The sequence below is a fragment of the Panicum hallii genome, chromosome 2, assembly GCF_002211085.1.
Source record: "Panicum hallii strain FIL2 chromosome 2, PHallii_v3.1, whole genome shotgun sequence".
NCBI lineage: Eukaryota > Viridiplantae > Streptophyta > Magnoliopsida > Poales > Poaceae > Panicum > Panicum hallii.
Window position 1 is genome coordinate 52,270,396 of NC_038043.1, and position 24,530 is coordinate 52,294,925.

The 24,530-nt window shown below is 48.3% G+C and overlaps 4 protein-coding genes and 1 long non-coding RNA gene across 5 annotated transcripts; 2 read left to right on the top strand and 3 right to left on the bottom strand.

Annotated features, from left to right (window-relative positions):
- Window positions 1-205: 205 nt before the first annotated feature.
- On the bottom strand, window positions 206-693 carry LOC112883494. The gene is made up of 2 exons (XR_003226853.1): window positions 532-693; window positions 206-455 (listed from the first exon to the last, which is right to left on the bottom strand). It is a non-coding gene; the product is annotated as an uncharacterized LOC112883494 (long non-coding RNA).
- A 43-nt stretch (window positions 694-736) lies between these two features.
- LOC112881274 lies at window positions 737-1,677 on the bottom strand. Its single transcript, XM_025945951.1, has 2 exons — window positions 1,287-1,677; window positions 737-1,198 (listed from the first exon to the last, which is right to left on the bottom strand). Exons 1-2 carry the CDS (start codon window positions 1,626-1,628, stop codon window positions 737-739), a joined length of 804 nt encoding a protein of 267 aa, XP_025801736.1. The 5' UTR covers window positions 1,629-1,677.
- A 159-nt stretch (window positions 1,678-1,836) lies between these two features.
- LOC112881275 (protein ALP1-like) lies at window positions 1,837-3,064 on the bottom strand. The gene is made up of 3 exons (XM_025945952.1): window positions 2,665-3,064; window positions 2,341-2,566; window positions 1,837-2,264 (listed from the first exon to the last, which is right to left on the bottom strand). The coding sequence occupies exons 1-3, from the start codon at window positions 2,962-2,964 to the stop codon at window positions 1,837-1,839; spliced, it is 954 nt and encodes a 317-aa protein (XP_025801737.1). The 5' UTR covers window positions 2,965-3,064.
- A 5,417-nt stretch (window positions 3,065-8,481) lies between these two features.
- On the top strand, window positions 8,482-10,631 carry LOC112881635. Its single transcript, XM_025946422.1, has 3 exons — window positions 8,482-8,699; window positions 8,803-8,866; window positions 10,343-10,631. The coding sequence occupies exons 1-3, from the start codon at window positions 8,585-8,587 to the stop codon at window positions 10,500-10,502; spliced, it is 339 nt and encodes a 112-aa protein (XP_025802207.1). The 5' UTR covers window positions 8,482-8,584; the 3' UTR covers window positions 10,503-10,631.
- A 2,736-nt stretch (window positions 10,632-13,367) lies between these two features.
- On the top strand, window positions 13,368-17,708 carry LOC112883238 (sphingosine kinase 1). The gene is made up of 9 exons (XM_025948509.1): window positions 13,368-13,858; window positions 14,858-14,980; window positions 15,076-15,176; window positions 15,338-15,410; window positions 15,631-15,717; window positions 15,827-15,904; window positions 16,023-16,093; window positions 16,712-17,014; window positions 17,143-17,708. Exons 1-9 carry the CDS (start codon window positions 13,483-13,485, stop codon window positions 17,464-17,466), a joined length of 1,536 nt encoding a protein of 511 aa, XP_025804294.1. The 5' UTR covers window positions 13,368-13,482; the 3' UTR covers window positions 17,467-17,708.
- The last annotated feature ends 6,822 nt before the right edge of the window (window positions 17,709-24,530 follow it).

Below are 24,530 nucleotides of genomic sequence, written 5' to 3' on the forward strand. Positions count from 1 at the left end.
AAAGTGTGGCAGCTGTTTGGTTCATTGCCTAACTTCATTTATGCCACATAATTTTTCAAGCGATTTTTGAGTATACCATTCAAACAAAATACAACAAGCTTATAATACATGTGGCCAAATCCATATAAACAGCCATACCATGTTAATAATATATCACAACATCCATAACACATGTTCATAACATGTTCATAACAGACATGCAACATTCATAACAACTGATTGCATAAGTGCATAAGAGCAGACTACAAATATCACCTCTTAACATCCATTAACTAAAGTTCACAAAAGGGTGAAGCAACAGCTATCACCAAAACTATCCATCTCCATGAACCGTCAAGCAGAGCCTATAAAAGAAGCACTCATTGCTTAACAAAAGAGTGGAGCAGCCTACAAAATGTGCAAAAGAACTCCCAGTCTTCATTGACCACATCCTCCTAGCTGAAAACTCGATGAGCCTAATACAAGTGCAAATTGAACTTAGCAACATGTAAACAATTTTCACAATGAATACTGAAATAGAACAAGTATTACCTGAGTACTTAAACAAAATAGCAGGCCACCATACATAGCCAATTCACATCCCCGAATCGCTAAGAAACTTGAAAACCCATGACTGGAATGTTACCTCGGATGAGCCCGATAAGAAACTACGCATCCCCTTTTGTTCTTTGGATGCTAGAAATGTTCCTACCATCAGCTTTTGGTCACTAGTTAAAGTCATGTTCTCAAGTCTTTGTCATAATATATCATCAGAGTTGCGCATAGATGGTGGAGGTGGTGGTGGCTTCCTGATTTCATTTTGAAGTTCCACTAAAGCAGTTGTGATTGCATCTCCTACCCTAGACATGCGGCTCTTTGGTCTCACATCTCTCTTGGGTGCTTTTCCCTCACTTCTTAGACGCTTGACTCCTGAGCTAGATGAGCTTTGCTCAGCCACTTGAGATGCTATGCTGGGCTGTCCACTTATAGGGGAAGGTAAAGTGTCTGAATCATCACCTAGATTATCTTCAGGCGGAGCATAGCTGGACAAGTTATTGCATACGTCATCATCATAATCATTATCTTCATCATCTTGTGTCTCATTCATACAAGTGTTGGCGTCCATGGCAAGAGAACCATCAGCACTGCTGTTAAGAAATAGTTCCTGCATTTCATTGAAGAATTTGATGGGCTTGGACAGGAGCCTTCTTGCCCTGACCTGCATATAGTAACATGCTATTAGTTAATAATCAATATTTCAATCACTTAGTAATATATTAACAAAAAAGATTGGAAAAAGGGAGTACCTGTAGGTTAGCCTTCTCTGAGTCAGATATGATAACCATAGATCTGGAGGTGTCAAATGTGTTACCACTCTTGCTTAAAGCTGTTTTAATGAACTTCCAATTTTTCTTATAATGTCTGAAATGTCTCTCAACTTGAGTAGCAGTTACCCCCATATTGAACTGCCTGTTCAATGCTTCTGAACACTTGAAGTGATGCTGTTTTTTTATCTTGAAACCAGCATGCTGCTCCTTTATATAGTCAATGAACCAACCAAGTATAAATTTAGTTTGATCCTCATCCCATAGAATGGTCCTCTCGCGAGTGGTGCCATCACCTTCATCCTTTTCCTTCCCCTTGCCCATATCTGTACTCAAGATCAGTTCATAACAGTGTCTCAAAATTGTCACATGTTATAATGTTACAATCAAATAGGGTCTCAAAACAGCAATCCAAATCAATTAAATAGGGTCTCAAAACAGCCACATAATAATGTCTCAAAACAATTAAATAAGGTCTCAATAAAGCCATACAATACATTTAAAATAATATCCCAAAACAGTAGCACAATCATCAATTTTGGTCCCACTCATCCCACATTTGGTGAGCTATCTGATCACGTATGGTTGCCCATTGCTGGTTGTCCCTATTAATATCCCTATGTGAACGATTGCTTCTTGGAAGAGTTTGAAACCATGTCGCATCATCATAAACATAAATATCAGGTCCATCATCAATTATAAAGTTATGCAAAGTGCAGCATGCCAAAACTATCTTGACTTGTGTTTTTAAAGGGAAGAATGGTTGACTTGTAAGTATCTTAAATCTGTTTTTGCGCTCAATCGTTGTCCTAAGAGAGGAGTGACGAAGGTTGAACAATTCTCTTGGATTCTCCGGTCGTCTAGTACCCTGAAACTCCTTAAGGTGGTACCGGACACCTCGATATGGAGGTAATATGCCAGGTCTAGCAGCATAACCAGCATCGGCTAAAAAGTAGTGACCTACAATTAGATTGAACTACCATTAGCTATTCATTTTGGAAGCTAAAACACGGTATATTAATGACTTGACTTATACCTTCTGGAATTTTTAAACCTGACGGCCGTGACAATGCATCTTGAAGCACAAAGGAATCATGAGCTGATCCTTCCCATCCGGCCAACATATATGTAAACTTAAGGTCAAAATCTACGGCAGCTAAGACATTTTGTGTTGGATAGTGCTTTCTACCCCTAAACCTATCTTGCATATATATAGGAACCGATGCCGGTATATGTGTGCCATCCAATGCTCCTACACATTTCTAACACAAATAAAAAAAGTGCTCCTGTTAGTGATTATTACAAATTAATATAAAAATGAATTCATTGCATTATATATACATATATATATATATATTACCTCAAAGTATGGGTAAAATCTTCCTGGGCTGGTGGATATCTTTGGATGTGTTTCCGTAGTTCTCATGACAATAATATCACGAGATAATACACATAAAGCATCCAAAACAGCATTAAAATATCTACTAACAGTCTCTCCGGAGCGTAAGAACTCAAAGCCAACTGATCTATTTGTCCATCTATGACCAACAAATTTCAAGAACATAGCTACTTGTTCCTCAATTGACACATTAATACTATCCTCTAACAATCCACGAGATCTTAAAAGACCACATAACCGGTGAAAAATAATTTTACGCATGCGCAACTCACTAATACAGTTGGCTTCAGTTCCATTATATAAACGGTTTAACCTTCTTTCTCTTTCCAAATCTCTTTCTAATAAAGAACCATATTTGGGCCTCCTCATCAATCTATCCTCTTGCAACTTGTACCACAACATACAAACGTAGATGGCTAGGCAAATAAGCAACCTTCTTCTTCGAATGCTATAATCATAATAATAGTTCTCAAAATAATCCTTCATTGCACCCATCTATTCAGATTTAAGAACTATTTTAGAATGTATACAACATAAATGATATAAGTAAAAATGCAGAGGATAGGTATACCCTGAACAGAAGATGGATGGCTGCCTCGTTGCAATAAACTCTGAAAAAAACAACAAAAAAAATGTTAGAGCCAAATGCTTGGGGGGGGGATCTGGAACGCTCTGTTCCAGAGCGCGCGCGAGGGGGGGGGAGGCTCTGTTCCAGGAGCCTCCGCGGGGGGGGGGGGGGGGGCTCCGTTCCAGGAGCGCTCATGGCGGACCGGTGCGGCGGAGCTTCCGCGGGCAGGAGCCTCCGCGGGGGGGGGGGGGGGGCGTCCGCGGCGGAGCGCCGCGCCAGAGGGAGGGAGGGAGGCGGCGGATCGGGGGGACGGGGCTGGGGGGCGGGCGGCGCCGGCGGCGGATCCGGGGTGGCGTACCTGGGCGGCGCGGACGGAGGAGGAAGGGGACCGAGCTGCGCGACGCTGGTTGTGGGCGGCCAAATCGAGCGCCGCGGGTGTGGCGCTTTTTTGTGTGGCGAGCGGGTTGTGGCGCGCCAGAGAATGCGTGGCGTGCTAACGTTAGTATAGGATCCAAACGCACGCCTAACTTTGCGTGGCACGCCTAAGGTTAGGCGGTGGCGGGTTAGGTAGTGTTCCAAACGCGCCCTTAGTATCTTCTGTTTATTTTTATTTTTGGCAATAGCTGCTCTTGTTTTGTTTGCAAAGTTCTATGAGGTTGGATAGCGTGCGCATTGGTTGCTTAAATATAATTGCTTCCATGATCCCACTGCCTTTGATGGAACCATGTCTGGAAACCTCAGGAGGTAGGGGCTAATTACTCGCATCCAAGTAGCTGAATTACAATGTTGTCAAGATAGCAAGATATACCCCACACCGGTAGAAGTCCCTCAGATTCGCTCCAAACCTCATCGAAGCTCTGAGCTTTCAGATGCCAGGTAAACGCGCCGTCCTGCGAACCACCTCCGCATGTCGCCGCTGCCAAATCCTCACACCGAATTCCATGGCCACCGCATGGACGACGACGTACCACGAGAAAGTCACCGCCCCTGCAGGACACGCCCAGGACGCCGCCCCAGGAGCACGGCCGGCACGGCTCGTCTCCAGCGGGGCGACCACGGTAGCCGTCGATACGCTCGTACCGCCTGAAATTTCATGGCGCCACCAGACGGGAGATAAAAGGGAGAGGGGCCAGAAGCCTAGAAGGCTAGAACATACTGTACCTGCCGGCTGCAGTGAGCGAGGGACGCTGAAATTCCTGCCGGTGACAGTACAAATTTTAGTTTTTTTACCTAATCGGGTGTCAAAGCTTGGCCTCGTGGCCAGCCACGCTAATCACGCTCGGTCCAGGTGCAGAGTAATTCGTGGCAGCTGGGAGAACGTGGCGTCCTTGCAGGGCACACGAGGCGTACGGGACACACCGTGACGTCCAAGGCTACGTCTACGTGTACACCGCCCGTAACGGGCCAACGCGTCGCGTAACGGGCCACCGTATCCGTATGCCAGCCAGGCCCATACGCCCGTACTACACCATCGGAGACGCGTGCGCGGTAAGCGTCGCACGCCAGGCAAGGCAGGAGGCAACGTGGGTGTGGCAGAGCGGCAGAGTACACAGAGAGTGACGGAGTGTGAGGGACTCTGCTTTTGCACTGCAGGTTTGCAGTTGCAGCGTGGAGAGTCTCAGAGAGTGAGATGTGAGAAGATGCTTTTGAACGGGTTGCTAAAAGTGTTCGTAGACCGTGATTAGTAGTAAACCTTTATCTTTGCATTGTGTGATTGTGATTCTATCCTTGCATTCAGCTTTGCTTTTGCTAAGGTTGCAGTGACAGCCATGGGGGCAAATCAGTACTGGTTCTGGTAATTGCACGCTACTGCTCCTTTTTTTTGTCCTTTTCAGAACTACAGCTACGGTGCTGTCATGCTGGGGCCTGGCCTGGCCTGGCCTGGTATTCAGTTCAGTTCGTCACACCTCCTCTGCACTCGGCAGCGTGCTGTAACTGTGAGGCGGGCGGGCGAGTGCAGTTCAGGCTTGCTTTCGATTGGGCTGCTCGCCGACGGGGAACACACGAGCGCGGATCTCCTGGCCACTGTCTCGGCCTACCCGTTGCCAATGCCATGATGCATGACCCGCGGTCTTCGGTTGCAGATCTCGAGGCAGGGGTCGGCGCCCAAATAAAAGAAAGGTCCGGCCCGGCCAGGTGACTGAGCTAGGGCCCTGTTGCCTGTTGGAAGCTGCTGGATTCATACATGTCGACCAGCTCTCCTGTCCCGGGCAGGCAGCAGAGCTCCCTGCTGGACTTTATATCATCGCATGGTGAGTTCAGAGTTGGTGACTGCTCTGAGCTCTTGCTGCAGAAATACCGTATGCAACCTCCACCAAGCATTGGTCCTGGGCAAGCCCCCACCACGGATAGTCGGATAGGGTTTAGGGTGGTCCGATCCAAGCCGAGCCTACGAAAACCCAAACAACCAAATCAGTTGACACATCAGCTGTCAAACTCCTCGCCCGGTCACACACGCATGATGGCCAAACGGTTGGTGGCATGATCATTCCTCAGGACTCAGTGCTCTCCGGAATCCGGAGCCTTTCGCAAGCTTTACCACGCACCAGACGCAGACCTCTAGGCCGTTTTAAAACACAGGATCGCCATCACCAAGCAGAGGATCCGAGCCTAACATTCTAGCTTAATGATCAGCGGATCATAGATAATGGCGGCCACCCCAACCATGATGGAGCTAGCTCGAGAGAATCCGAGCCGAGGGCGACGAGCTGCTGCTGCATGCGCCTCGTGTGCGTGGGCGATCGATGCAGTGGCAGCGACAAGGTGAGGTCGCTCGCGGTTGCCGTATTGGCGAGATGATTAGGTGCGGCAAAGCTGGGTCAGGATCATGAGGGGGACGCGGCATCATTGCAGGCCTTGCTTGCAAGTGAGGGCGCACCGGGAGAAGAAGAAGGAGAGGGGGGGCTACGGCGAGGGCAGGGCAGGGGGACAGCCAGCCAACCAACCATTGCAGCTGCATCCGGTGCACTCCGGAGTCCGTAATCCTTTCCATTCAATACGGCCGGGGCACGTTGCATTCAGGGACCACGCGTATCTGCTACTTGTACTCCCAAGTCCCAACTGGCCTGCCAACCCCACTTCCACGGTTCCGCTGCTATCATACTCGAGAGATACTGCTACGGCTATCATAGCATGAGAGGAAGTGTGCCTACTCGCTTTGGTCATTTTTCCTTGAACTCTAGCTTTCTGTTTTTCATTCCACCTTGATTTCAGTTGATTGAAATGCAGGGGATTCTTTCAACCGACGGGGTTTGAGCTCACCGGTGAAGTTATCTGAATGGTTATGTTTGCATCTATATGCACACGCTCCCCCAAACATATGATCCAGGTAAAACGTAGAGACAAGTGGCCTTTTTACCCATGCTCTTAGGGGGTTTTTTTTAGAAGAAAAATTTTCAAAACACTACCGAGTTAAGCTATATGCAGGTTTCATAGTTTGTGATACATCTTTATAATCTCAAGCAAAAGGAACATCTCCTAGTGCTGTCTACATTAAGCCTGGACTCGGCATGGAATATTATTACCTTTCTCTCCCTACCCGTTTAGGTTTTATAGGTGAAGTCGCGTATGCGTGCTAAGCAAAATATCTCCACTCGTTCGCGCGTGCCATGGCACTGTGGCAGAGAGGGCGGCCGTAGTACGCCCGAACGAAAGCGACGGCGAACACTTATCCAGAGCGAAAACGAAACGACGGGACGATGCATTCCTCCCCATCACGCGCCCTGCCGCCGCGGTTTTTTCTGCGTGGCCGCCTCCGGCCGACGGCACGGGCCGGCCGGCCGGCCGGGCGCATACTTCGCTTCGCCGTTTTCGCTTGTCGTGGCCGGCCGGCTGCCGGCCCGTGGCGCCGCCCCGGAAAGCGCACCACGTTGCGTGCCATCTCTCCATCCTCTTCTGATCTCTCTCCGTCCTGCGCCTGCACCCGCCGCTGCAGGCAGGTTTGGTGAACCCGGCCAGTCGCACCGCGCCACGGCGCCAGTGGCAGTGTCCCAGCCCCAGTCCCAGCGAAAGCGACGCCGGGGTGCGTGCTCCGTTTGGTGGCCGAGCAGCGGCGCACTGCGACTCGCTGGGCCAGATAGAGGAAAAGGACAGACGACGGCCGGTGAGTTCAGAATTCATGGGCGAGCGATGGCTCCCTGAATGGCCGCATCGGATCGCACCAAATGGACGCACGCCGGCGGCACGCGCTGGATTGGATTGGAGGTCCCGCCTCCCGGGTTGACGATCGAGCCACGCCGCCGTGTCGCGTACTAGCGTCGTGCGCCGTCCTCTTGTGGCTGCGGTTTCCGCCGGCGCAGAGGGTGGTGGCGGAGGGGCTTGATCGGGAGACATGGCCTGGATTCGTCTAAGTCGCCAGCTCCGTAGGGTTTCGTCGCCGATGGATGCGTCTTCAATTCGTTGCATTTTTTTTTCCCCTAGTGATGCTTTGACGACCGATCAGCGCTGCGCCGTCTGGAGCACTGAAAATTCAGGATCGTTTTTTTTTTCAATCGGCGTGACGCGGGCTCGAGCTCAGACGTGGCGGGCGGGCAGCCAGGACGTTTGACTTCACTCCAGGAGGGTCCGGTGGCTGGGTAGCTGGACGACTGTCTCTTTCGTCTCCGGGCAAGTGGACGCACGTACGCACCCAAGAAATTTTGAGGGAGTAAACGGTCGCCATGCTGCGGCCTGTGGAGATCTGGAAACATGAGAAGAACTGACGGCAGCACCTACTGTCAATTCTTTTCCATGTTTCTAGTCAAATCGCGTAGCGTGCCAAGTGGCGGCAAAAACCACTTGCTTCTTGAGCCTAAACTTCGCGCGCTGTCTAAGGCGTGACCAAATCTGAGTACATGACAATTGACAACCGCGCGTTTGGGCACCACGCTGTGGCTTCTTGAATATTTGCAATTCTGAGGAGAAAAAGGTCCTTGTACCTATAGCTTTTGAAACATGCTCTTTTTTCCTGAGCGGTATTTGAGACACGCTCTTGAGAAAGGGCCAAACGGGAAAAGAACAGCAAAAGGAAAAGAAAGGGAAATGAAAGCAAATGCGCAGTTAGTTGGGGTTTGACCCAACTAACTAAATGCAACAAAAAGCCCATCAGAATCCACCACCTGACTTGTGAAAAAGCCCAGCCCAGACTTGGAATACATTCCGGATGCTGTTGGCCCACGGGCCTTAACCAGCAGTCCTGATCATACGGTGGGCTGCATCTCTTAATCCCGCGGTTGTCACTCCCTGGTTTCGTCCGAGACGGAGTGACGGGGGACATCGAATCCCGCGAAACCCTAGCAGCGACGAAGAAGAGAAGGGCGCGCAGGCGGCGCTGCCATGGCGAAGAACCGGAACAAGAAGAACAAGGCCAAGAAGGGCGGCGGCGGCGTCGCCACCATGGACACCTCCGAGGGTGGCCCAGTCGCCTCCACACCCGCGGAAGCTCCGCAACGTAACTTTTCCCCTTTCAGTTTTCTATTAGGAGGTTTCAGTGGTTTATTTGATTCCTGATGAAAGAGCGGCTTGTTTCATGTTTCTTTCTTATTGCTGTGCAGCCATGGATACATCCGAGGGGAAGCAGCCATCGTCGAAATCGACGGTGCTCGGTTCCATCAACAAGTAAGGACATGAAGCGCATCAATTGCTGTTTTTTTCCAGTTTTTTTCACGGTTTCGTTGTGTCAATCTTTATGAGTGAGCTTCTTTGTCAGGTTATTGAGGTGATCCTTTCAGTATAATTTAATCTAACATTAGCAATATACGTGTCGTTGTTGTGGGATGAGATTGTTGTTTTGTGCTAGCTTGTTTGTTTTGATAAGTAGGGGAATCATTTAATTTGATCTACATGATGGGTTCCGTAAGATTTTATCTAATTTCTCTTGTATGGACACAATTGACTGCCTCAATTGAGACATATGCAAGAACTACATCATCAATTCGTATGTATCCTATGACATTGTCCATGTTTAGTTTCTCTATGTGTTGACGCCCAAGAGGTTTCCATAATTAATTTAACAATTTATATGTGCTCCATACATGCTGTCCTGGTTGACTTGAAAATTGTTGGATGTGATAATGTGTCTGTGGAGCTTGTGGATTTTTCAAACTTATTGCGCCAACTTTGCTGAAAATTTCTGACCTCTGACCTTGTGAATTGTATTAGTATAATATGCACCATTCATTGATGTAATGCAGCATTTATCTGGTTTGGTTGTTGGCACCATCACAAGCATCTGTAGAAAATCTTTTTAAGTTATTCGAGACACATAGCGTGTGGATTCTATTTCTTTGGTAAATGGATTAAATAGATAAGTCTGAGCTGATTCATTGATGTGAGAAGTCAACTTGGAAATGGCATAGATTAAACAATTCCAAAATGGGTGGAATTGACGTTGGTTACGGAGAATGAGCTCTAACGGCCTTAACCACAATCAACTGTGCTCATATGGACATTTCTGTTTCTTTTCACCTGATGGATCTTCTCTGCAAAAAACAAATTTGTTTATGTATGGTTGTATCTTTCACCCATTTTCACTTGGCCAAATAGCGTAAGTCCGTTGAGCAAACAAGGCTAGTGTTTTGCCAGCTCTACCGGATTCTTCTTGTCAGTGTCTCATGAACCTACACAGTTCAGTTTGTAGTATGGAAATGTGTTGTTGCTGACAAGATTTAATCAATCCAAGTTGGGTTAACTTGCATCTGTTTCGACTTAATTGACGTATATTTCACTAGTAGACTCCTGAGGGCCAACAAAGTTTTCGACCATGGCATGATTAAGATTGTGTTCAAGCACCTCCCAACTGTAGCACCTGCCTAAATGTGTTGATCTCATTTAGGTATCTCTTAATGCGTTATATGTTAGGCCGTTGAGAGTGGATTACTGAATTTTTATTTACATTATCTTCGTTCCCCCTGTCCCTTCTGAAACTTCCTTTTAGTGTTTAATCATGATACTAAAAGTGAACTCCTGATAATTTCCATATAAATGAATGTTAACTCGTCCTTCACTTCTGGTACGGTCAGCAGTCTTTGCTGGAACTTGCACTATTGCAGGCTATATACATATGCTCAGTCTTTTATGTTTCCCGTTGACTAGGAAAATAAAAAAAGGAGTACAGATGAAAAGGTCACAGAACGCGAGGAAAATGAAAGCAATTGCCAAGGCCGTATCAAAGAATGAACAGTCCGAGGAGAAGATCCACAAGGCAAAAAGCAAGAAGACAAGGATTCAGTCTGCCAAGTCTCTGTATGATTGAAACATTTAGTGGTTTGCAGAATTTTGTGTACCCATGTAATTCTATCTTGTAGAGCAACCAAAACTGTGTTTCTGGAAGAATGGGAAAAATCTGCATTTCAATCTTCAGCCAGCAAAGGTTGTTGGGACTTATGATCTTCTTTACGGAAAATCTGCATTTCGATCGGCCTGCAAATGCTGTTATGACTTGTGAGCTTATTTACACGACCTCTGGAATTGTCTGTGCCATGCTGCCTGGTAACAGTACCATCAGTTTTGATCGGTTCTTGGGTTACATTCTTTGGCTGCATTTTTTGGCGTCGACCTTAGGATGCAGTAACCAAGTACGGGGCCAATTGTAAAGTTCTGGTTTCATTTTATGTGCCCTGCAAGGCTGCAACCTGCATAGCCGTAGGCAAACCTGTGCCAAGGCTTCACCATTGAGCCAATTCAGTCTGGAATGTGATCTGGTGCGCGCTGGTTCATTTTACGGAAGAATGGTTGAGGATATTCTTGATGTAGCATATTCTGTTTGCAAAAGAGTTGAGATGGTTCCAAGTGCAGACAGCTTTATGGAAAGATAAATGTTAAATGGCGTCATTGTGATGGAAAAAGGTAAAAACAAATCAACTTTTGTTTCCTTTCCCTTTCGAATAAGTATCCAAAGAACTTTTCTTTGCAGTCGTCGTAGATTTTTATCTGCATCTGGGGTACGAATTATAGCCTTATACCTTTCCCAAAAAAAAAGATTATAGCCTTATAGGAGGGGCTTGTCCCTTGCACCAAATGGTGTCGATTTGTAGAGCGAATTGCACGAAACCCATATTTTGTATTTGTATAACCCACTACCGTGTACCATCGGCTACGTCAGCTGTATGCACTGTACTTTTATCTTGTTCTGACGGGCCTTGATAGTTGGTTGCCCAACTTGTTAGTTGATAGAAAAAATGGAGTCAGGGATGTGCATCTCGACCTTGAGAGATCCACATTCTTACGCAACAACAAAGTAGCAAGGCGCACAACATATCTGGAGTTGTTGTTTGAGTATACAGCCTGATATTTCCGTGTACTTTTCAGCGTGTATGCATTGTAGATAGGCTCTCATGGCGTCACCAGGAACAGCGACAAGTTAGCTGAAAAGATTCCACGGTTTGCTCGGCCATGCGTGATCACACACCCAGGATCGCGTATCGGCCGGCGTATCCGAGACGCACCGTCTCCTCGTTGTCGTGCGCTCCTCGTAGCGAGATCGATCCAGGACGGCGACGGCAAGGATGCCCGGCGCCGGTTTCGTTTGCGTCGGGGGAAGCTATCTGTGGTGGAGACCGCCGCGTTCCTACGGATGAAAGCGGCCTCTTCATCATCGAAGGGTTGATTCTCCGTCGACCAGTGATCGCGACAGTAGAGTAAATTTTTTTCACTTGATAACCACCAGCTTCAGGGCTCAGCTCTCCATTAATTCGCTCGCTTGCAAGTCCTTTCAATTGACGGGCGCCGCTAACTAGTGCAACTATCTCAGTCACAGGATCTCAAGTGCATGCATGTACCTTGGTTCAGCTTTGTCAGCAGTTTTTTTTCTCTTCTTCTCCATTCGAAAGACCTTTCCAATTGCGTATCAAGAATTTGACCCCACAACGATTTCTACCGTTGCTACTGATTGAATCCTCGACCTTGTTTACGAGAAATTCCCAGTTTCTAGGCTTGTAGTTGTACTTCTAAAAGGTCCCGATATGATCCTCCAAGAGGAGAGTCCCCGAGCAGTCAAAACCACCTCTCCAATCTCCATACAACACACATGACACAACTACTTCGTGCGACTATAATTGCTGCTCATGTGCCCAGTCAATGCGTGTTGATCCTGAGTGACTACACAGGTTAACCATAGATCTACTCCTTTGATGTTTGATAAATCTTCGTACGGCGACTTTTTGGTCAGCACGGCAGTGGGCCCCACGGCTCTACGCCTTTTCAAAGCCTTTATGCAAAGAGGTCCAAACGCCCAAGAATTAATCTTTTTTTTTTGAGCAGCGTCCAAGAGTTAATCTGTGATTATGGCGGACGCCCTCATCATCAACCGCATGACGGCTTGCGCGAGTGCCTGTTGGGCTGTGGCTGATCTCTGCACTGTAGCTCTAGCTCACTAGCTGAGAGATAAATCGGTGTACTTGTTTAACACACAGAACGCAACGACAGTGACAATGCTTGTGCGAATGGGATGCCCATATGCCTAAATCACAAGATATCTAAGTTTACATTTGCTTGCTGTAAGATTTTTTTCCTTGCTTGTAGGCTTAGCCCGTTAGACGCTGTCTAGTTTAAACGTTCGGTTGGGTACGTAACATGCATATAGTGATATAGCCATATAGGGGTCAAGTGCCGATTGCCCAGTACTACTAAAAACTGTCTACCCAGTGATCATCTATCATTGACTAGCATGAAGCTCTTTTTTTTATGAGTAATTGACTAGCATGAAGCTGAGATGATGCTAAGCAATAAGCATACCATATCTACAAACAGGAAACTGAACTTCATTTGTCCTGCGTCAAGCCAAATCAGGCAACTACTCTTACACTCTTTCATTGTCAATTTGGAAAGAATTGCAAGAGACACCCCCACCACTTTACCTACCAAGAGTCCAAGGCCCATGAGAAGAATTCCACGTGGCATCCTGCCCGTGCTTCTAGAAGATAAAAATGGCGGCTCCTCCCACCGATACCCCAAATTACCTGGACTTCTTTAGAAATGATCATTAAAATTCTTAACACACTAAACGTACTGCGTAGAAATACAACACACCATACGCCACACACACACACACACACACATACATACATGCGGACCCCACCACACGAAAGGCGCCAACGACAATATATTAACCGCCCCCACCACGTCACCCCTCTCAAACTCCCGAGTCCCAAACCTCCGCAGCCTTCGCTTCGCTTCCAACCCCCATCGATACTTCCCAGCACGCTACGAGCTCCTCAGCTCCGCCTCATCGTTCCATGGCCGATCCCAAGCCCCAGGCCGAGGCCCTGGCGGGTCCCGCGCGGATCAACGGCGCCGCGTCGGAGGCCACGCTCTCAGGCGGCGAGCTGGCCTGGCGCCCCGCCGGCGGCGGGGAGGGGCAGGAGCGGCGGCTGGAGCTGGAGTCGGAGGTGCTCGGGTGCCGGGTCGAGGGGAGGAAGCTCAGGGTCGCGACCTTTTCTGCGAGCGGCGGCGGAGACGGGGAGCGGCCCTCGGCGCTGGCCTGCGGCGGCGGGGGCAAAGAGGGAGGAGGGGACGGGAGCCGGAGGAGAGGGGAGGTGGTGATGGAGATGGAAAGCGACGACGCCGCGGAGCGGTGGGGGGACGCCATCAGGGATCGCCTCGCCTCTCTCGGTAATTCAGAAATCAGAACCCACTACTGATACTCTGCTAGTAATAATTTGGTAATTTCAATTCCCCTGCACCTGGCGTTTGACTCGTGGCGCGATCGATTTAGTCGCACTACTATTGCTTTTTTAATTCGATCGCGTGGTTGGAGTGTTGGGGGGCGGCTCGGCGGTCGTGCTAGTGGTTGCGTCGCGGACTTCTGGAATTCGTTGACTCGATTGGATAGTTGCGAGGAAAAAAAATGCTCCTGGTTCCTGATAGTGAGGGGGAAAGACAAAACAAAACCAGCAGAGCATCCAGTCGTTTTGATTGAGTTCATCAATGATAATGGTCGTAGGCGTGCACAGTTCTGGCTCCAAATCTTTGTTGGTATGCGTACAACTGTACGGCTGGTGACTGTTCTTGTGGGCATACTCTGGCCAAAGCGTCAACGCACAAATGTAGCAGTAGTATGCAACGTGCCGACGAATCCTACAGAGTTTGAATTGTCCATGGATTCTTCTTCTGAGCCTGGTCCGCTCAATTTCCATGGTTGGGATCAAATGTGCATGTCGCTGATGGTGCACAAAGCTTGCACTTCACTTATTATCATCCCAAGCTTTCAATTTGATGTTCAAGTCAAGGAATCGTACATTTTTTGTAATGAATCTGATGCATGTTCATGCCATGCAATGCAGAGGTGATATTTTTGTAATGTTATGTGTACCTCCCTTGTAGGTCCATTTTTCTTTTCAGATTTGGTCAAATGTTACTCTCAGTGTCACTGTTGCCGTTTAATGTCACCCTTGAGCATTGCATTACCTATCGACGAAAAATATCTGAGCTGACTCCTTTTCTGCTCAGTTTTTTTTTGTTGTTATCATAATGCTGATCTAAGTGTTCCATATTTCTAGTTGGTATTAGTTAATGCTTCTCTGCACTCATACGGAAAAGTGTAGTAGATTAACAAAGCAATTCAAACACTAGTTCGACCTATTAATGAACTCTTAGCTATTCCTCCTTCAGGCCGGCCAAAGAGACTGTTCATTATAGTGAACCCTTATGGTGGAAAGAGAAGCGGTCGGAGTATTTTCCAGAATAATGTCCTACCGCTCATTGAAGCTGCTGGCATTCTTTATACGATGCAAGGTGTGTGGTGTATGTAATATGTATCATATTTTTGGATTGATAATTATGATTTCCTGTTACTCTGTATCTAACTTCAAATTGTGCACCATGTTTAGAAACCAAGCATCGCCTTCATGCTCAAGAGATTGCACATTCACTGGATCTTAGAAAATATGACGGGATCGTTTGTGTCAGTGGAGATGGTGTCCTGGTGGAGGTTAGCAAAATATGAGAATTTCCGTTTGTGAATGCAATTATATGCAAGTTGTTACACTCTGAAAATCATCTGTTTTCAGATGTTCTGAGAATTGTTGATTCTATTTGGCTCCTTGCTGTATTTTGGGGCTTCTGCTTATTGTTATTTTGTTTTGTGTTTAGGTTGTTAATGGTTTCCTGCAAAGGGAGGACTGGGAAACAGCAATAAAAGTTCCACTTGGGATCATCCCAGCAGGTACATTATCATAGCAGCTCCTTATCACAGTGATGCAATGATGCATATTAGTGATAGTACTATGCTGTCTTAGGTTCATTCCCATCTGCAATCATTACAAAAACAATTTGCTAAATTCTTGCAGCTTGTAACTTTTCTACTTTTTGTCAGATTGTAGCATTTGGCACTTTATTGTCATTAGTGCTCTGAGCACACTTTTAACACACTACATGTGCAACAGGTACTGGAAATGGAATGGCACAATCTTTATTGCATGCTGCTGGTGAACCGTTCTCTATATCAAACGCAGTATTTGCAATAATCAGGGGTTAGTCTTTTTGTCAGTTTTCATCTGGGAAGCCACGTCATCTATCTTCAGAACCCTTCCCCTTTATGTGTGTGAACAATTGCTGATGCAGCTCCTTTCTTTTACACAGGTCACAAACGTGCACTTGATGTTACTTCTGTTGTGCAGGGAAAGACAAGGTTCTTTAGCGTTCTGATGCTTACATGGGGTATGTATTAGCTTGATTTTAACTCTATTGGCAACCATCTCAGATATAACTCTGTCACTTTCTTTTCTTTAGCAATAAAATTTACATCGAAAGCCTGAAAATGATCGATAAACTGCAGGTCTGGTAGCTGATGTTGATATTGAATCAGAGAAGTACAGATGGATGGGAAGCGCTCGCCTTGAATTTTATGTATGCCTTCTACCCTAAAAGCTTATATCGAGTACTTGATTTTATTTGCATCCATATGTAACTCTCCCTTCATTCTATTTATTGTCATCACCGCATCAGAGCATGAAAAATAGAGAACCTTCAGAGATGCATTACCAGCTATACCAGTGTGATGGCACCCTGACAGATGCATCTCTTACTTCACATCAAAGAGAATCTTGCTATTTAGAAGTATTAAATAAAATCTGTTTATAAGACTTTTTGCACAGCTGGGTGCTAATTCGCGAGACAAATTTAATGAGCCTAATTAATCCATAATTTGCCACAGTGATGCTACAGTAATCATCCGCTAATCATGGACTAATATACCTCATTAGATTCGTCTCGCGAATTAGCCCCGGGGTTCTGCAATTAATTTTGTGATTAGACTTTATTTAATACTTCTAAATAATAAGATTCTATTTGATGTGACCCCTCTAAACTTTAGACCCCCGGAAACGAACGTACCCAGTTCAACGTTCCTATTTTACTTACTAGTTTGACATTCCAACTTAAGAAAGTAGTTCTCATTCTGAGGATCTTTTGGATTTGCAAAAATTGACACTGTGCTCTGCCATGTGCAATACAACTTCATTTCAGTTCCTTCTCCGCGTGATGAACCTGCGACGGTACAACGGGCGTGTCCTTTTCGTTCCAGCCCCCGGATACGAAGAAGTCGGTGAGCCCGTGGAGCAAACCACCAGTTGTAAACAGAACGGGGTTACCACTGGTAGCCAAGAAGACAAAGCAAATGACAGAAATGGCGAAACGATCGGTTATCCAGGCCCATCGATCGAAGAAGCTGATCTCGAATGGAGATCGCTGAGCGGTCCATTCGTTTCTGTCTGGCTTGGCAACGTTCCCTTTGCTAGCGAAGATGCTATGGCAGCACCAAAAGCAGAGGTCAATCTCTCTCCATTTTTGTCTGCTTATCCCTATTTATGTTCATGATCAGCAAGTTACAGTTCCGCCTTTGGGTGTGCCCCCTTCTCTCCATGACCTGATTCATCTTTATAATTATCGCGTTGCAGTTCTCCGATGGGTACCTGGATGCAGCTATAATCAGGGATTGCCCGCGGTGGGACGTGCTCGGGCTCATGTTCCAGATGAAGGACGGTGCGTACGTGAACTCGCCGTACGTGGAGTACTTCAAGGTGAAGGCGATCCGGATCGAGCCGGGCCTGCGCGTGGGCGGCAGCGGCAAGGGCGGCATCATCGACTCGGACGGGGAGGTGATCGCGCGGGGCGACGGGGCCCGCGCCGGCGAGGCGGAACACCTGATGGCGTACGGCCCGCCCATCCAGCTGACGGTGGACCAGGGGCTGGCCACCATCTTCTCCCCGAGATCGAGATGACACATTGACACGGCTCTTGTTCACCATTTATTAGTGATCTCCTCTTCGTTAGCCGCGCCATTTTAACGTCTGAATTCTGAAATCGTTTGTTATAGTACTGTGTAAATACTCACACCGCAATACAAGCAAGCAAGCGCCAAAGGATTCTTTGTTATGTCTGTCCGTCGAGATTCTTTGTTTCCACAGCTACTGCTTTTCTGGCACTTGGAGAAAGGGGAAGTGTGCAGGACCAGTTCTACTTCTGTATGCTGCCACATTAAAGCCCAATACAATTTCTTTTCTGTTTCCTGCAAAGCTGGTGTCGAATCCGCCATGGAAATTACAAGGTCCGAAACGGGCCTCCACGCAAATGCACTTGCGAGAGGCTTGTCAAAGAAGAGACTTTTGACCTTCACACAATCGCACACTGACACACTGTTGTGGGAAGCGAGGCTGCTCGAGCTTTTCTGCACTGCAGCAGCGCAGGGCACGTGAGGGGTCAGTCAGTGAAAGGCAAAGCGGAGATTTTTGCCGTGCCAGGACCAGGGCGCAGCGCCATGGGGGAGGGTGGGTTGCCCGTTGCCCGGTCCTGGCCTGGCCTGGCGAACGTGGCTTCTCGCATGCGGGAGCAGTCGTCGAGCAGATGGGAGGAGGATTTGGCATCACGCGGGTCAGCGGCGGATGCGAGGGCCTGATCTTGGTCGTAAAGAAAGAAACCCACCACCCCTTGATTGCCGCAGTGGTGGCCTTGCGTCGCGGCGACGTGCATGCAGGGTGGCATATTGTCCCGTCCTGCGTTGCGTTTGCGTGCCCCTGCGAGGCTGAGATCGACGAGAAGAATCTTTTTTTCCTCTGGGCGAGATCAGAGTCGCCCGGCCGCAAGCAACTAATAAATGAGAGTGGAGGCATGGGTTCCATTCTGGCCCCAAGCTCCAATCCAGCAGATTCATTATAAAAGAAAAAATACAGCAGATTCGTGGAGCGGAGAGTTAAAGTCTGTCAGCAGTTTTACTAGAACCGACCGACGACTTCTCACGCTAATCCTCTTCTTTTTCCTATGTTCCAAGGCTTGCTATACTATATTTATTTGAAGAAAATACAGTAATCACGGGTTAGATGCATGGTTAGAGCATCTCTAAGATTACTCATCTCTCTCCCTAGTAAAAAAACTACATCTCTCTCCCTAATAAAAAAACTATCTTTAGTAATTGGAGGTGCTCCAGCAGACTACAAATTATATCCTTAATACCAAAATATTTTTATGATTACCAAAAACATATATCCCTCCTACTTAAATTGTTTCTCTACCTTATCCTTTAAGTAACGTGCTACAACAATAGACTATGCATGCAAGCTTTCATGCATGGTGCGGTACGCCGTACGCGAGCTAGCTTGCTAGCACATGGCAGGTGGCACATGCATGCATGCCTCGTCTTAAAAAGGGGTGCTGCGTGACATGCATGCACCACGCATGAGAGAAACGAGCGAGGGGTAGCTAGCTAGCTAGCTGCCGTGGCAGGGGCCTCCTCACCCTGATGACCTGATCCTCTGCCCGGCCGGGACCGCCATCGATGATGATAGGTGGCTGTGGTTCCTCCTTGATCGATTGCCTGTCCAGCTGGTTCGATCCATCAGTTTCTACTCCTACTTTCTATTCTATCATGCACGCAAACGTGGCCGGCCTCTTTTATTCGTACTATGCTGTAGTCGTATTGGCTGCAGAGCTAGAAGACCGCGATATATTATATTTCGAACAGATTAAATTTTCGCACAGAAAGGAGGGTCGGCACGGCGAGTTGAACGCGTGCTACGGATAGAATACTCGTGCAAACCGGAAGATAAACTATAATTAAATTAGATCATGTGTTGGATCCCTGGCCGGACACTGTGTGGCGAAGCTTATCCAAGATCAGAGGGGCCGGCGGCACGGACATGAATCATGCAACCCCTCCGACCATTCTTCAAACCAATAAACAAATTAGGTTGGACGTCCAGAATTTTCATAGGCGACTGTACAGATACTTGGCCCTGGTAAAGCTTTGTCCCCGTCCGCGGCATGGGTGCGATAAGAAACTCATTTTTATCTGCTAAAAGCAAAATATTTTCGCATTTTTCTATTCTTCAACAGTGCTATGTGGCGATCCAGTAGCCACAAGTTGGTGGCACTGGTAACAGCTCGTGCTCGGGCGGTTGAGGGTTCGTTTGGTTCCGATTCTCCCAACCAATTCGTGTTACCGAAGTTGAAATCCGAATCAAAGGGCTCCATCCATCGAAGTGATTCCCAGGAATCTACCGATTCCGCCAGTTCAATTTGGAATCGGGTGCCACCCCAGATTTCTACCGATTCCACCACCTATTTACCCGCCTGCCACTGGTAAAGTGCGTACCAAAGTGCGTACCGGTTCGTTTCTATTTCTTCCGCCTCCTTGTTTCTTCCCCACGAGGCCATCTTCCCCACCGATGCTCCGATCCAAAAACTCGCACTACTTGCCAACTTCCCATCGACACTTACGGCCAGCGCACTGCAGCGGCCGGCACCCATCTCTGGCGGCGCCCACTCAGTCCTCCCCCACCGCAGCGCCGCTCTGAGCCCCTTACCTCGCTACCCGCAGCCGAGCAGAGCTCGGGCTTCTTCCCCAACCGAGAGCCGCTGCCGCCGCCATCGATCTACGCAAGTGAGTCACCCCTGACCCAACCGAAGGCAACGTGAGCACCACCATCCTCCCCGCTACCTCCCCTGTCGTCTTAGTGGCCCTGCCCATGGCTTTCCTGAGCCGTCGCCGAGCTCCTCCGGCCATGGCCGTTCCCTCACGATGCAGCAAATGTTCCAAATCGCGGTCGCCGCTGAGGTCGAGCGCAGTGCCAAGATCCCTGGCCGGCGCGCCGCCTCGCTCCCCTCCTGCCGCGCGCGCCCAAGGAGCTGCCCCCTTCCCGGTTGGGTCGAGTGAGGAGAAGCTGCCAGGTCGCCCGGCCTCAAAATCGAGTGGGGAGGAGCGGGCCCCCATCTCCGGCGCGCGCCCCCATCTTCGGCGACCCCGGCCGACGGTCTCCTTGCCGCGCGGCCACCCAGCCTCCGCACTGCCCCCATCTCCGGCATCCCACTCGGTCTCCCCACCTCCATCGGTGGGAAGAAGATAAGGCTAGGAAGAAGTACGGGAAAGGAATAGAAAAGGAAAGGGGGAAAAAGAGAAAAAGAGAGATGGAAAAAATATAAGAAAGAAGAAAGGAAAATTGATGTTTATTTATATGTTATATATAATTTTTAGAATGAAATACAAAAAGATGATAATTATAAAATTGAATAAATTAGTATATATATATATTAAATATTGATAAACTTGAAAATTTCCTCTCTAAAACGGTCATCTACAGGTCCATGTGATTAATTAGAATATAAACATTCTTACACGGTCTCAGGGGCATAACAGACATTTCTTACAGAAATCCACAGTTGGCAGTTGATTCAGCCAAACAGCTTTCAGCTTTCCGACAGCTGATTCCACACAACAGCTTTCCAATAGCTGATTTCAGAAATTATATTTTCAGAAATCCACAGCTGAATCAAACACACCCTGAGTGAGCCTCCGCCCTGGCCGCCCCCGACCTCCAAAACAACAAAAGGTGCGCGGGCGGGGGGGGGGGGAGGGGGGGTTCGGTGGCGAAGACAGACCACTGGCACAGGTGTGGCAACAGAGACTCCGGCCACCGAGCATCCGCCGGCTCTAGCGCACACGCATGCATGCGTCTTTTGCGGGCCATGCATGCACCGATCCGCGAACAGGCACGGCACTACTGCCCTCTTGTTTTATCGATTTTTTTTTATCACTCCCATTTAACAGCTACGTCTCTTCAGCTTTCATGATTCCTTTGGGCATATCTGACGGTGACAAGTAAACAAGCTAACATTTCTTTGATAAAAAAATTTGACGCGGCCGTCAGCTGACGCGAGCGGGGGTGGTTGGGTTGCACGCACGAACTCACCTAGTGACATAATCTAAGTTACTAATTAATCATTCGATGAGCTTTCCATGCGTCGATTAATTTTCGTGTGGATATTCTAGCTAGACCGTCTGAAAGCACTATGCATGCATCATGAATGCGGGAAATTAATTAATCGACCCCGCAGTCATTTGACGCAACTACGTATAGCTGCTGCTGGTATGCATAGAACAATAAGTACTCCAAGATTTTACTTTTCCGAAGCTCAGTTTAGACGCAGGTAAGAAAAAAAATAGATTTGGGTTTACGCCAAGTTTTCTTCCAAATTAACTCAAACCCGTTCTTGTGTAGGTGGTGCTTGACGACGTAGTAAAGGCACGGGCTGCACCGTTTTGCGTAGGCTTGGTAATAAAGGGGCCCGTACATATGGTACACGTTTACAATAGGGGCACGGTTTAAATCACTCATGCATTATGGAGATCCTTTTAGAGTTTGTGGAGAATAGCGAGCATATCATTGAAGCAACAAGAAACTTTCATCATTCACTTTCGTATATAGCCATAGGAATACCAAAGATTGGCTTGCGTTATTTAACCTCGCAAACCATGTGATGCGCAGAATAGAAACACACTCGAGAGAGCAAATGACCTCTGTGAAAGGAACCTGGACTCCCATGATCGTCTAGCTAGAGTACGTACCAAAAGCTTCAAAATCAGTAAATTCCATCTTCTTTATTTATGAAATGAGTGTATATGTCAACCGTAGTTTCTTGAGTTCTCCACTCAACGAAGAACATTTTAACGCGTATATTCTAGAACGGGCACATTTCAATGCGAAAAGTTCACATTTGGCTACCTTTACAACTGTATGATTACTCTTCCGTTCAATTACTACTAAATTATTAAGAGGACCTTATGGATCACTTCGGTTACTAACGGATACATGTGTTTCCTGGTTTCGTTACAAAAGGTACGTATATTTCGGTTCCGTTGCTCAATGGTGCGCGCATTTTTTTGGTTCGGTTACTAAGCGATACATACATTTCCCGGTTCACGCATATATATTCTACATCTCACTGACTTCGTAGCCAAAATGGTTGATACAGATGGTAATAAACCTAGTGCTTACATAGATAGTAGCTAGGCACATGTAAGCACTGTTTGCGTGTTCTCAAATACCAACCATGTCTCTCTCGTCACCTATTCTGGATATCACATGAATATCGTGGTTTGAGTACACAAACGCCTCCAGCTATATCCTTTGTCGCGTATTTCTGTATCTCTTGCGAATACCATAGACTGCGTACACAGAAAACACTACAATTTTAGGTGCCGTACAAATACGGAAATGCCACCGGTCGCGTATACAAAAAGTATTGATAGTGTATATATTTTAGCACACAATATTAGATGTCTTATGAATACCACCGATTAGGTATTAGCGCATTCTTAAATAACAGCTACGTTTTTTTTTGCCACAACCATGTGACCCAAAAAAAAAATTGGTGACCACACCCAATGCAAAGGAAATCAAAACCTCCACGGAAAAGGACCTGGATTTCGCATCGCGTTGTATGGTCATCCTTTTAGTACTAGCTAGCGCACGTACGTCCATATGGACCATTCCGCGCCCAGTCGCATTCCTCGTCCCCACAGCCGGGAAATGGCGCGACCGGACGCGGCGGTACACGTACGTGGGCACACCGTGCCGTCGGATCAGATCTTGACGCGCAGTATCCATCCATGGATCGGTCGACCGCATGGCCGCGGATAGCTAGCATGCTGCATGCGCGCCCTCTCGGACAGGTGGTTCCCACCCAACTACCCCTGCGGACCCACACCCGGCGCGCGCGCTGTGCTCCTCGCGGGTGATCGCGACGTACGTCCCGGCCTCTCGGGGTCTCGCTCGCGCACCGATCTCAAAGCACGACACGAGGCCTACCAGGCTGCTAGCCCCGCGCTCGGGTCCCTCCACTAGTTGGAGCCGCAAGCCGCGCGAACCACCACCACTGCTTGGTTTCGTTGGGACGGACGTGGGGATGGGGCAAAGAAGGATAGATGGATGGATGGATGGATAGATAAATGAACACGAACGGAGGCCGGGCGCGGCGCGGCGCGCCTACGGGGGGCTACGGCTACTACGCGGCCGCGGCCGCCCGCACCGAGCGTCCCCAGGTGGCCTTGACGGACGAGCGCGCCGCGACGACGACCACAGGACGTGGCCTCGCGCGCGCAAAAGCATTTTCGTTCTTTCTTCCCCCTCGGCACCGAGCCGGAGCCGGAGCGAGCAGAACACGGGCCCGTCCCCGCGCGGGGCACGAGAGGGTGGGTGGGTTGGTGCCCGCCGGTGAGCGCACCGCCCGCCGCCGCGCTTCCGTGCCGCCCGGGCTCCTCCCCTCCCCTGATGCCCCCCGATTCGACGCCGCGGCTGCGCGTCCGCGCGCTTCCTACCACTACACGGCTACGCGCACCACACCATACTCCATCGCATCGATTGGTCCGTTCGTCCGAGCCCGCTCGCGTCGCCCAAAGAACTCCATTATTGCGTAGTGAGCTACCGCGCGTACGTAACCCCGTACGTCCCCTACATGATGGCCGTGTGCGCGTATTGATTTATTCGCTCGCCAGTACGCCGACCCGCGATTAAAAACACAATTCCCCTCCGCGCCAGCAGTACGCTGCCTGTAGCTGTTGATGCGGTGCGGGCGGCATCGAGGGTATACAACGCCGGCTGTCCTTTTCGCCAGTTTATTTTACGGCCTCATGCAGATGCAGGGCAGGCCTGGGATTGAACGTGCATGGGTGGATCGAGCACGTTTTCCTCCGTTTGACTTTGCAGGGGGGAAGCCGGGAAGGGGAGGGGATCGGATAGAAGAGGGGTGCTAGCTACTTGACGAGTCTCGGAGGGCATCGCCAACAATTTTTATTTTTTTGTTGTTGTTGTTTCTGGAACGAACTATCGGCTCCTTTTCTCCTTCTTTTACTTGAGGAGGGGGGGGGGTAAAATTTCCATGCATGCATGATTTTCCGCCGGACGTACAACAATAGGTCAATATCTGAACATGCAAGTCGCTACGGTGAGCCAAACAAATCGCTTGCAAGGAATTGTACAGAGCTTGCAAGCTACGGTGACGAACGGATCGGCGG

Excerpts from the sequence above, each read along its gene's own strand:
- LOC112881274 (XM_025945951.1), bottom strand. The coding sequence starts at position 1,628 with ATGGGCAAGGGGAAGGAAAAGGATGAAGGTGATGGCACCACTCGCGAG. Across the intron at positions 1,199-1,286 it reads CAGAGAAGGCTAACCTACAG|GTCAGGGCAAGAAGGCTCCT; the intron begins GTACTCCCTTTT and ends TACTATATGCAG.
- LOC112883238 (XM_025948509.1), top strand. The coding sequence starts at position 13,483 with ATGGCCGATCCCAAGCCCCAGGCCGAGGCCCTGGCGGGTCCCGCGCGG. Across the intron at positions 14,981-15,075 it reads CATTCTTTATACGATGCAAG|AAACCAAGCATCGCCTTCAT; the intron begins GTGTGTGGTGTA and ends CACCATGTTTAG. Across the intron at positions 15,177-15,337 it reads GAGATGGTGTCCTGGTGGAG|GTTGTTAATGGTTTCCTGCA; the intron begins GTTAGCAAAATA and ends TTTTGTGTTTAG.
- LOC112881635 (XM_025946422.1), top strand. The coding sequence starts at position 8,585 with ATGGCGAAGAACCGGAACAAGAAGAACAAGGCCAAGAAGGGCGGCGGC. Across the intron at positions 8,700-8,802 it reads ACCCGCGGAAGCTCCGCAAC|CCATGGATACATCCGAGGGG; the intron begins GTAACTTTTCCC and ends ATTGCTGTGCAG. Across the intron at positions 8,867-10,342 it reads GTGCTCGGTTCCATCAACAA|GAAAATAAAAAAAGGAGTAC; the intron begins GTAAGGACATGA and ends CCCGTTGACTAG.
- LOC112881275 (XM_025945952.1), bottom strand. The coding sequence starts at position 2,964 with ATGCGTAAAATTATTTTTCACCGGTTATGTGGTCTTTTAAGATCTCGT. Across the intron at positions 2,567-2,664 it reads GATTTTACCCATACTTTGAG|AAATGTGTAGGAGCATTGGA; the intron begins GTAATATATATA and ends TATTTGTGTTAG. Across the intron at positions 2,265-2,340 it reads AGGTTTAAAAATTCCAGAAG|GTCACTACTTTTTAGCCGAT; the intron begins GTATAAGTCAAG and ends ATCTAATTGTAG.